This window comes from Phalacrocorax carbo, chromosome Z (genome assembly GCF_963921805.1).
Source record: "Phalacrocorax carbo chromosome Z, bPhaCar2.1, whole genome shotgun sequence".
NCBI classification, from domain to species: domain Eukaryota; kingdom Metazoa; phylum Chordata; class Aves; order Suliformes; family Phalacrocoracidae; genus Phalacrocorax; species Phalacrocorax carbo.
This window is the reverse complement of record NC_087548.1, coordinates 51,367,361-51,381,892: the sequence shown is the minus strand read 5'-3', so window position 1 is coordinate 51,381,892 and position 14,532 is coordinate 51,367,361. Positions and strand designations below refer to the sequence as shown.

The 14,532-nt window shown below is 38.3% G+C and overlaps 1 protein-coding gene across 2 annotated transcripts in view; it reads left to right on the top strand.

Moving 5' to 3' along the window:
* SLC12A2 (solute carrier family 12 member 2) overlaps positions 1–14,532 on the top strand; it is a 61,567-nt gene that overhangs the window by 14,553 nt on the left and 32,482 nt on the right. For both annotated transcript variants that reach the window (XM_064439297.1, XM_064439296.1), the window contains exons 2-6: positions 5,713–5,832; positions 7,816–7,891; positions 8,550–8,645; positions 10,463–10,602; positions 12,197–12,307. In XM_064439297.1, the coding sequence (XP_064295367.1) occupies positions 5,713–5,832; positions 7,816–7,891; positions 8,550–8,645; positions 10,463–10,602; positions 12,197–12,307 (543 nt within the window). The remainder of the gene's footprint in view (positions 1–5,712; positions 5,833–7,815; positions 7,892–8,549; positions 8,646–10,462; positions 10,603–12,196; positions 12,308–14,532) is intronic.

Sequence of the window (14,532 nt, the reverse complement as noted above, 5' to 3'; positions counted from 1 at the left end):
TGTCCATCTGCTGGAGGGCAGGAAGGCCCTACAGAGGGACCTGGACAGGCTGGATCGTTGGGCCAGAGCCAACAGTATGAGATTCAACAAGGCCAAGTGCCGGGTCCTGCACTTGGGTCACAACAACCCCACGCAACGCTACAGGCTTGGGGAGGAGTGGCTGGAGAGCTGCCTGGAGGAAAAGGACTTGGGTGTGTTGGTTGACAGCCGGATGAACATGAGCCAGCAGTGTGACCAGGCAACCAAGAAGGCCAATGGCATCCTGGCATATATCAGGAATAGTGTGGCCAGCAGGAGCAGGGAGGTGATCGTGCCCCTGTACTCGGCACTGGTGAGGCTGCTTCTCAAGTTCTGTGTTCAGTTTTGGGCCCCTCACTACAAGAGGGACATCGAGGTGCTGGAGGGTGTCCAAAGAGCAACAAAGCTGGTGAAGGGTCTGGAGAACAAGTCTTCTGAGGAGCAGCTGAGGGAATTGGGGTTGTTTAGTCTGGAGGAGGCAGAGGGGAGACCTTTTCGCTCTCTACGAAAGGAGGTTGTAGTGAGGCTGGGGTCAGTCTCTTCTCCCTGGTAATAAGCGATAAGATGAGAGGAAATGGCCTCAAGCTGCACCAGGGGAAGTTTAGGCTGCACGTTAGAAAAAAACTTCTCCACCAGAAGGGTTGTCAGGCATTGGAACAGGCTGCCCAGGGAGGTGGTTGGGTCTCCATCCCTGGAGGTATTTAAAGAGGGGTAGATGTGGTGCTTGAGGATATGGTTTAGTGGTGGACTTGGCAGTGACAGGTTAGCGGTTGGACTCGATCTTAAGGGTCTTTTCCAACCTTAACGATTCTATGATTGCTACAAACATCTCTAACCACAAAGCTCCTAGCAGGTAAAAGCATGATCCCATTGCTGAGACTTCAACTGTAGCTGGCGAGGATACGGACCCATTGCTGTAAAGAATTGCTCTGTCTGCACCTCTGTTGGTGAAAGACAGTTCTCAGGTGTCTTCCCTTATTTCCTGTACTCAGTAAGCATGTGAAATAATGAGAGCACAATGCTTAGTATCAGAATATGTAAGTACAAAGCAGTTTTAAATTTAAGCAGCTGTTCTTTTGATTAAATATGGTGGAATGCCATTTTTGTGTCCTTGCAGATATTTGAGCTTGAAAAGATGAGGCTTTTGATTTTCTTAAACATTTTGATAGTATTAGTTATCTAAACCAGCTTCACTACTGTATCCTACGAAGACAAAGAAAAGCTGCTCTTGAGAAGCCTTTCTAAGGAATTTGTGTGGGAAGCCCACACTATCTGGCACGTGCTAAACCTGTAACTGGTCAAACTTGAGAGATGGAAAAAAACAGTTAAATGCTCTAGTCTCAGTTGCTTCTTTGCCCTCTTCTCTTTGCACAAGAGTAATGGCAATAGGAAGGATTAGCTAAAGAAGTTACTAATGGCAACATGCCAAATCAGGCAAACCACAAATAAAGCAGTCTGCCTGCAGAAGAATCACATAGTCTTAGACACAAACTTGCTGGTTGTACTGTCCTTTACTTGGGGCTTCCATGTCATGATACTTGAAGAGAAGCAAGAGCAGAAGGGTTCATATGTGTTTATTCTGGTACCACCTCATACAGTTCAACGTAGCCTAAGTATGTTGCCTTTCAGATGGGATCTAGATGAATTCACCATAAATAAATTTGCTGCGTGACACAAACCAATGTCTCAGTAAAACTAAGTATCAATTTTTACTGATGGGAAACTTCTCCATGCACCAGCATATGTGTGTGAAAAATCTCAGATATTTTCTGGCTAACAAGTCTTTTCTCATTACTAATCCACTTCTAATAAATGTGGAGGCTATTTGCAGTTGGCACAAATAACTTATTGTTATGATCCAGTACTGGAGATGAATTAGTAGATTATCTGTACTTTTCAGTGCAGTGTGATACAGCAATGGAAATTTCTGTGTAGGAACAGAATTTAACTGTTTCTTGGCTAAATTCTTATCAATGTATGGTAGAATTGTCAAGATGTAAATGTATCTTATTTTTCCTTCAACAGTGCAACACCATAACTCTGAGTAGTGCTCTTTGGACTGTTTAGTAAAAGACACTATTTTGATTAAAAATTTCTGTTAGTAAGAGCATTTCTGGTCTGAAATGCTAAAACCTCTTTTCTTTCCTCTTTTGTTACACCCCCTCCAAATCCACAGTGTGCTAGTGTTTTCTACTATTTATGAAGATCTTATCGTACATGTATTGCTGTTCTAAAATAGTGCTAGTGCGCTTTTTTTCCATTCAGTATGTGACTTGAGTAGAAGCATTGTTTCCTCTTGAGCACAACCATGAAAAAGAGGTCTGCTTTATTTACAGCTGAGGCCACACTGGTGCTTTCTTAATCTCACATTAAAGGGCTGAACTTGGAGCCTTGTGTAGTGGAATTCTTTTGTGCCCACACTCTAATATCTGTTCTCACTGGTGCTTTATCGGGCACCCACTAGCACTGATAACCAGCAGTAACCTTTCAGTTATTATATTTTGCGTGTGCTTCAAAATATTTTCCTAAGAAATATTGCATGGTGTGGAGAGACAAGACATACAGAACAAAACTTCCTTGTGTTCATAGTGTACATATCTTGGAGCTGATCTGGTAACTGATAACTCAAAATATCAGTTGCAAGCAATTTTCTCCTTCCCAGAATACAACAGGCTGAGCTTTGGGCTAGTTTGAGCACTACAGTAAAATGCATCGCTATCACATAATGGTTGAAATTGGAAGTGACCTCTGGATGTCATCTTGTCAATGTGTGCAGGTTCTACCAGCTGTGGTCATATGCTGAATTATATAATTGTCCCTTACAGTAGATATGAGGATATTCTCTACCTTCTTTTAAAACCTAAACTTCTAGCTTGTTTTTTAAAAAACAGAAAAAAGCATTGTGACTCAGTATTACAGCATTAACTACTTTAGTTGCATATAATGTTTCAATATTTTAGGACATGAAGGTGCATTTATCTTCTAGCCCTTCTTTGATCTTCCATGACCAGTTTTTCAAAGAACAATTTTATCGTTACTATGTCATTCCTTTTTGTGATACTGGAAGATGTTATCAAATGTTGGTAGTTTTCTTGGCTAAAGCATAGAACCTGCTTAGATAATATAAATGTGACTCCCTTTATGCAATGCTTTTAAATTGAGTTTGTTGCAAGATTAATGCAATGCTCTACTGTGAGAAATAAGAATGGATTTTACATGAAGGAATAATAATATACAGTTATACTGTTGCATGCTTGATTGGAGGTTTTGTTGTCATGGTTGTGAACATGTTAATTAATCTATCCTTTGTTTTAATGTATCTTTTTTCTTTTTTCCTCCCCACTTCTGAAGGTGGGTGGGGGAGAAGCAGAGAGAAACTTCTGGTAAGGGCTGCTGGGAGTGGCAGAATCTGAGGCAGACATTAATACCTAGAAAGAGGTTTTAGGTTTGTTCCTGCATTTCTAGGAAAGTCATCTGAAGGACAAGTACTCAAGGGTGTCAGAGCAGGGCAGTATGTAGGCTCATTCTTTTCTGTCATGAGCTTCAGGTGTGTCTCAGTTGGGTGAGGACCCTGTCTAGAGGGCTTTCCATTTCCTCAGTTCTGGTTTAGGCAGGTCAGCATAGGCTTGGCAGATGGGTGGCTTGTATCTCTATGTATTAAATTAAAACTAGTTAATTATTATTCTGTTTATTGACATAGAGATGATAGAGTTAACTCTGTGTAAAATCTTGAATGTAGCAGCATAGTAATTCTCTTTTTTTGGTCTTCCTACCACTCTTAAATGGATAACGTGCCACTTCGTGCTTGATTTGGTTTAAGTTTGAGTGCCTGAATAGAAACAATCAGCTAATAAATAGATTCATCTGGTCAAAGGCTGTGCAAATCTCCCAAGAAGTTACAGCCATTAGTTCTCTTCTACACAGAACAGCTGCAGTTCAGCAAATGGGGTAATTACCAGTTATGTTTCTTTTTGTCCTCTGCTTCATGTGTATAACAAATTATATACATACACATACACACACATACATACAAAAAAATATATATATAAAATGTAGATATCTATCTTTGGGTTTTTTTTAAACCCTTCTGGAGACAAGAAAACTTATTATTTAGAAAGCTATCAGTTAAAGGTAATGATCTGCAAAGTGATCATGATTCTGCCTTCTGGTTGAAGGCTTATGTCACAGAATCACAGGTTGGAAGGGACCTCAGAGATCACCTAGTCCAACCTTTCTGTCATACAGGGTCTCTAGATATGTTGCAGATACACTGGTTTTTATGAGAATTTCATAATACAGAGTCAGTGAGAGAGTCACTGACATGAATCTGTGCTAATGAGCTTTGGATAAGATTGACATAATCTAGGTTTTTTTCAGTCTGTTTGTATGTTTACTGCTGATGGCAGGGATATGGATGACACCCTTCATAAGTGACAGTTCTATAAATATTTTCTCTGGACTCTGTGCTAATGGTATATTTGGAATTAATGTATTGTGAAGAGGAGGAATTTAATGAAGTATCTTATATTAAACTTCCTTACTGTGTCCCTTCAGCATGGAACATAATTCTTGAAAGTATAATTTGGGTCCAGTCTGTTTTGTATCTTCTTTAGCAAATGGGAGTTTTGCCCCTTACCTCATTGTGGTTGAACTACTAATTGCTTAAATGCTTTCTAAGCCCTCTGGGATGCAGACTGCTTCACAAATACTGCTTGAGCTGGTTTGAATAGTACTCTCCGAACAGTATTCAGGGTCTTTCTAGTATATTCATTCTTTATACTTGTTGCCTTGGATAACTAACATACTTTGCTTAGAGTGGTTCCTGCAGATTTCTAACAGCAAGTGTAGGAAATATTTTAGTTTAAATGTTTACGTGTTTGCTGGCTTGGCAAAACAAAATGGCCTGTTAAAAAGCAAGCATGCAACAAATATGTATATGGACATGTGTAGTTTTAATATATATCAAATGGTTAAGATTTCTGCATTGTAAGGCTGAGAGTTGAATTGCAAAGAAAAGCCACAAGTTGGTCTTTGTCTGAGGCTGATGTTTTCTGCATCTGTCATCCTTCCCTTTTAAACAGGGAAGAGTGTTTGGGAAGAGACTTCTCTTCCCTCCTTCGCCTTGAAATGCCACGCTCCCACCCTCCTTTCTAGCAGCATCACTTTACAATGAATAGAGAATAGTTTGACAAGGAAGTGAATAATTTATTTCCTGAAAAATTCATTAAGTGACAGCTAAGTTTGAACTACAGGAAATGCTATAGCTGAGACCAGTAACTTGTGGTAAAACAGTATACACTTTCAGATTAAGAAATAAAACCTCCTGTGCTGTAGATGCCAATACATTTGAAATCTTGTAGGTCTTTTTCTAGAAGACCAGCTGTTTGTTTCTTAGGGCTGTAGAACTGATTTGTAAAAATATTTATTCCTCTGACTGCTAACAGTTTGTTCTAACTGAAGCAGAATACCTGAGTCATCTGCGTGTGTTTGTTTTATATTCCTTGAAATCTGTGAGATGTGCCTCACACAAGGAACATAAAGGAAAAGCTTAAAGCTTCTTCCGTGTTATTCTTGAATTTTCCTTTTTGCACAAATAGACGTGTTGGTTTTTTATTTTACAATGTGAGCATCAAATGTCCTCTCTACTCTGTTAATCACATAAAAGATAAACTTTTTAAAAAAATTTTTTCCAAGGAGCCCTTTGAAGATGGCTATGCAAATGGTGAGGAAGGCACACCAGCTGGGGAAGCAGCTGCCACTTACACAGCTGACAGCAAAGGGGTGGTCAAGTTTGGCTGGATAAAAGGTGTATTGGTAAGTTTGATATATTGTACTTCAGTGTCTCACAGATATGATATTTCTAATAATCATTTTTTGAGAGGGATTGTGATAGTGCTGTATAAAGAAAAGATTATATGTATGGGAGATGTGAAAAATGCCATAATTTTAGGAAGGGTTGCTCTTACTTGTACAGAATTTTAAGGAAGTAAATTTTTCAGGGCTTCAAGTTTTAAAGGGATCATGATTTCTTAGCAGAGGTTTTACAGTTTTGAAGTTGCATAATTTCCAAGAAGGAAAAAGATTATGTAAGTATTCATATGTAGTAGAAAAAGTACATATGAATCTTAAGTGACAAAGAAAAATGCAAATGGAGAGAATACACTTAATGTGTGTTCATTGTGGGTCTCTGAAGTTTTGGACTGAAGTGTTAGAAAATTTGACTTTTATTTATTTATTTTTAGAGAAGCAAAAAAATACTGTGTTGAAGAGAGTACCTTCCTGTATATGGCAAAACTTGACCAGGATTAAGTATTTAAAGTCTGTTGAAATTCTCAAAAAAAAAAGCCATCTTCTCCTAAGCTGTGGAAATCTTAATGGTAAATACAATATAGTCATGGTGGAAAGAACTGATTCTGTCCCGATTTGGAGTAGTGAAAAATCAAGGGTGACATGGGGGATTTTTTTACAAGTACATATTAATTTATTTTCAATATTGTGGCAAACAGAAGCCATAATTAATACATACTTTCCAAAGCTATAAGAATTTATAGTGGTGGCTGCAAATGCAATAGTTGGTTAAAACATGCTGAATTTGAGCATTCAGAATATCTGAACTTAGTTCAGCAAGTTTCCACTGTGTATTAGCAACTTCCTTAGAAGTCTTAAAGTAGCCATATCCTCTGCCTTGGGAGAAATAGAGTGCCCATGGTAGCTGTGAAACAGGTATTACAGATTTCTATTAATGTACCCCAATGAAGGAGAGCGCTGTTCATTTTAAAGCAGTTATGAAGCTGACTTTTAATTTCTCCAAACCCAGATTCTCTATTGGACTACTTTTATAAGGAACAATTCAAAGTATTAAAGAGTTAAGGGATAAATATTGCTGACCATTTTCCTCCAAAGTCAATATAAAAGTTTCAAGGAGGATTATCATCTCCCTTTCAGTGGTTTGAAAGTTGCAGTTAGTATTTCCTAGTAGGAATGAGCTGCCTGGGTGAATATTTCCAGCTCAGGTGATTTACGTTTTGCAAAAGACTTTTTAAATCTCTGAAAACTTTTTTACTTTTGTGGTTTGGAGCAGTCCTTGTCATCCTTCTAGTCCTAATGATGAGCTAAACTTTTTGTAGGATTGATTATCGTATGCTTTAGGTAGAAAGACTTTGAGAGAGACTTAAGACCTGTTGTTAGTCTTCTGTCTAAATTCTGTACAGTGCAAACTCTATTTTATTAAGGACTAGAGTTTAAAATATACGGTTAAAAAAACCATCCCCCATCCTGTTCATGTGCAGCTGTGTTGTACGGTACAAAAGTTCTAGGACTGGGAAGTTGTGGGGGTGTGTATGTTTTTAAAAAAAAACAAATTTAGTAGGGTATTATTTCAGTGTATTTTTGGGGGAGAGATTTGTGGGAGACCTGAACTGGGGTTGTAGATGTCACAATCATTGTAAACCCCACAAGCTTATTTTTAGTCATGTATTCTGCGGTATGAATTTTGGATCCTAAAAGTTGGGATCTAAATTATTTTTATTGTTTGGTCAAGACATACTACAAGTGTCAGATATTCAACATATATATATATATGTTGAAGGTAGTAACTTTTTAAGCATACTTAGGTTCCCTTTTTTTTAATCAAACCTAAACTTGTCTAATTAAAAAAAAACCTCTTGTGAAATAATTTGAAAAGTGGCGAGGAAAGACTGCGAGATAATTTTGACAGCATTGAAAATTGAAACGACGAATTAGTGGAAATGACTGCACATGTAAAACCTAACATGTAAAATTTCTGTTTTATCACAGGTACGATGTATGTTAAATATTTGGGGTGTGATGCTCTTCATCAGACTATCATGGATTGTAGGACAAGCTGGGATAGGTACGTGTACTAATGCTATAATTTTATTTCATTGACTTTTAAATGTCGTCTAAAAAAGGTATTGATCCTGAGCTTACACGTTAAACAGGGGTAGAAAATGACCTTAATATTGCCTATTTTTAAGGTAGTTTACCCTTATCAAAACTTTAAGCAGTATGAAGTTACTTAGACTTCTTCGTTTAGGTATAACGTTAGTAATATACAATTAACATTTGTAGGTCTTCAGGGAACTGTAGAGATCAGCTTTTGATCTCTTGTTATTTTGATCTCTGGCATGTTTCTGCACCCCCCTTGTGTTTTTTGTGCCCCCTCGTCTGTGTATAGACTGTGTAGTATGTAAACAATTTTCTTCAAAGGCTTAACTTAATATCAGACTGCAGAAAATCTCTCATCTGCAGAAGGCATGTCTTTCCTTGAAGCTCTAGGATACAGCTTTTACCCTGTTGATTAATGATAACATTTATCCAGTTTTGTTTCTATCCTGAAAACTTCTCTGTACAAAAGGGGAGTGAAGAAGCCTTTTGCTTGAATGTGCAGGACCACACACAGTAATTTGTGTTGTATTTGCAAGACTAATTCTTTAAACCAAGTTAAGTTGAAGCTTTGTACATGTTAATACTGTTGGACTTACACCCCCTTTCCCCTCTTTTTCCAAAAGGTCTGTCTGTCTTGGTTATTGGAATGGCCACTGTTGTGACAACGATTACAGGACTGTCTACTTCAGCAATAGCCACAAATGGGTTTGTAAGAGGAGGTAAACCTACTTTCATAATGATTTTAAAGCTTTCATCACTCTGAAGCATACATCTTAAGGATGAAATCTTTAATTTATTTTCAGGTTTTTCTAGCCTCAGGATAAAAACAGTATGGATAAGATGTAGGATAGAGTTAGTTTTCTGAGGAGCAGTCTTCCCTATGTTCTGTATTTGACTAACCAGTCATGTAGTTAATGAAAAGTCAATAATTAGCCTACTAATTTGACTTGACTAGTGGCTTGCTTTTCCACTGTGGAAGAAAAATTTTCTATTCCAAATATTAAGAATAGATAACATTTTTAAAGAAACATATCCAGGAATGAATAGAGTCTTAATACTCCTGTATCTGCACTGGTTGGTTAAGAACGTGCATGTGTGCTTGTATGTGTTCATGTCCTGAAATAAAACTTACTAATGAAAAAATACATCCTATAAAAGGATACACTATATCTATATGACAGTGTACAAAAGGACATGTTCTTGTTCTATTGTGGTATTGTTTTATACACAATCAAAAGTTTGGAGAATTTCTTTTATCTCCAGTGTTCCTGAGTGTGAGGTTTTCATTTTCGTTCATTGTTTATGTGGTGGTGTCAGCAATTCCTACAAAATAGTTTCATAAGTAGCTGGTGCCTAAGACATGCTCAAACTGCTTCATGACATTACAAGTCTGCTACTAGTAGAAAATGTGGTGGAATTAAAATAGAAGCTTATAAAATTCTCTTGATTAAGAACGAAGGGAAAACCTTGCTATCACAAAGTAAACAGACTCAACAGGAGGGATCAGCTATGAATCTTATGTCAAGCTTAGTTTCTAAATGCCCTTTCTTTTTTTTAAATTGCGTTATATGTATCGGATTTTCCTGTTTGTAGGAGAGCCTTTTTTTAAATCACTCTTGCAAAATAATACATTAGAAAATTTGAAGTGCTTAATGGGAAGAACTGTAGAATAAAATCACAGTTGTTCCTTTAAAAATCTTTCATTTATCTTCTGTTAATGTTCTTATTCGGAAAGTATGTCAAAGCTGGGTACCTACATAAGCTTTGCACAAGAACTGTATGCAGTGAACTCAAGGATTTCCTGTTACAGATCTTCAGTGTGCATTCAGTTACTTCAGGCTGGAGATGGTGGATTTTGCTTTGAGAAAGCTTAGCCTTAAATTGGAGGAGAGTGCCTTTGTTACGTTTTTAAAAATGCTCCTCTTCTCTAATGCTGTAGATACTCAGTTTTCCATTTGTCACTTGTAGGGTATGTATTTGCCAAGCTGAAAAATACAAATAATAGCTTATGAAAAATAGAGCAGCCATGTGATTGTTTTGAGTGTCCCATTGGAGGGCAGAAAATTCCCTTAACAGAGCTCTAAGAAACAGGTCATGGAGGTTTGGAATTTGAGTGGGTTTATTGCAGTCTACTTTCCTAGTTTCTTGATCTATAGCTAACGAAAATGTGTAATAGTAGAACTATTCATAAATGCTATGAGTGGTTTGAAATAAAAAGCCCAGTAATACTGCTGCTTGTGTTTTACAATTAGTTTTTTAACCATAGAACTGGTTGCATAGCTGAATAATATGATGTGGTGCATGAGTCAGGTGATTATTTCCAGCTGGTGGCTTTTCTTAAAAACTTGAAATGTATGCCTGAAACTTCAGCATGCCTGTCCCTAAAATACTGAATTTTGGGTGATTTTCTAATACACCAGGGAATATGCAAGAATAAGTAGCATCTTGTTTGTATAAATTTTAAATTGCTGATGACTGTCTATTCTTAGGCTCTTTCATGTAGTGGGTTGTTTGTCTTTTCTTTTTCTCCTTTCAGGAGGAGCATATTACTTAATTTCCAGAAGTCTGGGGCCAGAGTTTGGTGGTGCCATAGGTCTGATTTTTGCATTTGCCAATGCTGTTGCAGTAGCAATGTATGTTGTTGGCTTTGCAGAGACAGTTGTGGAACTGCTCAAGGTATATGGATGATAGTGGTTATATTGATTATGCTGTCCTTTATGCAAGTTGAGCTGTCATTTAATCATAGAGTCGTAGAATGGTTTGGGTTGGAAGAGACCTTTAAAGGTCATGTAGTCCAACCTCCCTGCAGTAAGCAGGGACATCTTCAACTAGATTAGGTTGCTTAGAGCCCCGTCCAGCCTGGCCTTGAATGTTTCCAGGGATGGGGCATCTACCGCCTCTCTGGGCAACGTGTTTCAGTGCCTTACCACCCACATTATAAAAAATTTTTTTCCTTATATCTGATCTATATCTACCTCTTTTAGTTTAAAATCATTACCTCTTGTCCTATGCCTGCAAGCCCTATTAAAAAGTCTGTCCCCATCTTTCTTAGCAGCTGCCTTTAATATTGAAAGGCTGCAGTAAGGTCTCTCGGGAGCCGCCTCTTCTCCAGGCTGAACAACCTGCACTCTCTCAGCCTGTTGTCACAGGAGAGGTGCTCCAGCCCTCTGATCATTTTTGTGGCCCTCGTTGGACCCACTCCAACAGGTCCATGTCCTTCTTGTGCTGAGGGCTCCAGAGCTGGACACAGCACTGCAGGTGGGGTCTCACCAGAGTGGAGGGGCAGAATCACGTCTCTTGACCTGCTGGCCACACTTCTTTTGATGCAGTCCAGGATATGGTTGGCCTTCTGGGCTGCAAGTGCACACTGTCAGCTCGTGTCCAGCTTTTCATCCACCAGCACCCCCAAGTCTTTCTCCACGGGTCTGCTCTCAATCCCTTCATGGCCCAGCTTGTATTGATACCGGGGATTGCCCTGACTAGTTCAAAGACATGGAATGAGGTACAAGGTTACTACAGCTATAGCAGTAAACTACTGCTGTAATTCAGTAGCTTTTTTGGTGTAAAAAAAAAAAGCTATCATTAGTGTCAAATGGAAACTTCCCACACTCTATCCCTGAAAAAAATAAAATGTGTAATTTGTGATAAAGTTGAAACCGTCTGAGAAGAGTGGCAGTACAAATACATGACGCAGAATTCTAAGTTGTTAATGCTGAGATTCTTATTAATGAACTGTTTCTTGTAAAGATAGTAATTTATATATTAAGCTCATTTTAAAAGGAGTTCTGTGTATTAAAAACAATTCCTTAAGTTAAACTCAACTATGTTGTTTGACTGTTGGATTTTTTGATTAAATATAATACTGAGAAGAACTAGTCTTCTAAGTTTTGTAGATGGGAAGAAGTTTGGAATACGTTAAAAGAATTAGGAGTAGTAGTGAACAAGTAAAATACATGTATAGATGCAAGATGGTAGCAGTTGCCTTGCTGATTAATCTAATTGTCTGGCAACTGGAGGCAGGTTGTTCTCTCTGGGGATGGGCTATGAATGTGAATGATTATTTCTGTTTAGAAGATTCAGTGGTATAAAACAAGGCAAAAACCAAATTACTTTTGTCCATACAGGGAATTTAAAATGAGTAAATTTGTGATACAGAGGTTAACTCTATTAATAAATTACAGTCATTAAAATGCTGTTCTGCAGTATGGAATATATAAGTCCTTGATAAAGTGTATGACTGTGTATTTTGTTTGTTTGTTTCTTTTGTTAGGAAAATGGAACATTGATGATTGATGAAATGAATGATATAAGAATCATAGGGGCTATTACAGTGGTTATATTGCTGGGTATTTCCGTTGCTGGAATGGAATGGGAAGCAAAAGTAAGAAACTATCCACATTTTCTTTTTTTCTCTGCCTCATAATTTTGATTCCATTTTCTACCTCCATGTTTGATTTATTTTTCATGTATTTAGTGTACTCAGTATTGCATGCATGGTATGTTGGAAGTCAGTCAGTGGGCAATCTTTATGCAATAGCTCTCTGTCTAGCACTAGCAGGTGCAGGTCTGGACAGCATTTCAGACCCTGGACCTCTTTGCTGCTCTGGAAGCGTAAGCATCTATGAGAACCTAAACCCCAGGATAATCTACTCTTAATGGCATTGTCAAGTAGATTAATGGTATTACCCTCTTCTGGGCAACTACAGCACAAGAAGAAAAGGTAAGAGCATTAGCAGGGGCATTTCCCTCACTGGGAACTTCAGATGAGCTCTGTGGATGGAAAATACAGGGCTGGAGCTGAAGCCAGTCTAAAATTGTATAGTTTCTGCTAACTTAGAACCAGTGTTCTTACCGTCCCTTCCACACTCTTCTGGTTTTGTTTTCACTTGGAAACAGCCAGATGTTGTGATGCAGTCATTAGGCCCAGCATTGAGGAGGGCTGTGAACATCAATGATGATGATGAATGTGTAGGAGGGAGAGCCTGCTTTCCTCATCTTCTTGTGGCTGAACAGTCTTAGGTCAACTCTGATTGTGGAAATAAACACATGCAGATCCTAGGATACCTTAATATTGAGGTTGCCTTATTAGTTTTCTGCTCTGCATTACTACGCAGTATAGCTTCCTCAGTGATTCCTGGACCTCGTAGGCTTTTTCTAAATATCTGTCCATATTGTGCTCAAAATTAACTGAGAAGAGCCTCACTTGGTCTCCCTTCCCATTCGATATTTGGTTCACAATAGCTGTTTTCTGCAGTGAGAGGCAGCTGAAGGAGCTGCTTCATGCAAGTGTTACAACAGTTTCTTACGCTCCTTCATCAGGAGGATGATATTTGTCATCAAAACGAGAGGTTTTTTTCTTGTTGTTTCTGGCCCTAGAAATAGGGATTGTAGAAAAAGGAAATGAAGATGGAGTGTATTTCTTCGATCTACCAAAGGGAGAAAAGAATCTACAGATATTGACTTTGGCATGTACTTTTAAATCAAACAGCACACTTCTGTAAAAATTATTTACCTTTTTCAGGTAGTCCTTCACCGTCCGTAACCTCAATTTGTAATGGTATCTTTATGCACCCAACTTTGAAGAATACTGTTCCCCTTAATCTCAACTGTTTAGTTTTTCCTTTGAATTAATTAGTTGTTGTTAACCCTCTAGCCACTGTCACTTAAAGTTGCAACAAATATGTGGCTTTTGCTGTGTAGTATAAGCAATTCTGTAGCAATACCCTTGTTGTTTAATGTTCCTATATCAGACTTGAATTGTGGTATCACTGCAGCATCCTTACTAAGAAATAGGCATCTTTCAAAAATCCTGTGCTCAGTGCAAAAATCAATGCTTGTTGGCTTGGTTTCTACATGGTGGAAGAAGGCAGGTAGGAGCGGTGCTAAGCAACTGAACCTGCCAAACAAGCACTCCATGTGGGTTAACATACAGGTTAGGATAATGAACACTAATACTTCCATCTTGACTGAAGTATCTATGATTTTCTCATATGTCTTCCCTGTTTCTTAGAGAATGCCATGGAAAATGGGACATGGGGTGTCTATAATAGTGCCTTTGAAGTAGATCTAAAACCTAAGAGAGACTGGGATTCCAGGGAAGCCTGCTTAAAAAATGACTTTTCAGAGTCTGTGATCTCTTACCACTCAACTCCTTGCGTTGAAGTCTTAGTAGCCCATTCTTTGTCTGAGACTTTTGAATGTAAGGAAGATATTTGGAAAATGCTCTTAGCTTTAGGGAGAAGCCTAGGTTTGTGTCTGGATAAATCCACTGTGGGTGATTTCTCTGTGGTAGCTTCATGTTGAATACTCTGGGCTTATTGAAGAGTTCTGTAAGCACCCAGCTCCATTCTCACATCTCTCACCTATTCTCTAGGCTTGGCAAAGCGGAGATCTAAATAATGATGCACAAACTAGTTTCTTCAGGTGGTCTTCTAACTTTGCTCTTGGCTGTCATACTCTGTTGCTGTACTACTCTGTTTTCTTGAGAGGATGCATGAACTGAAGATTTCATTTTGTAACAATCAGCAATGCCACAGTGCTATTGCATGTCTAGTTCTGATCCTAGGCCTGAAAAAAATTCAAACATGAGTAACTTCCATAAGCCAC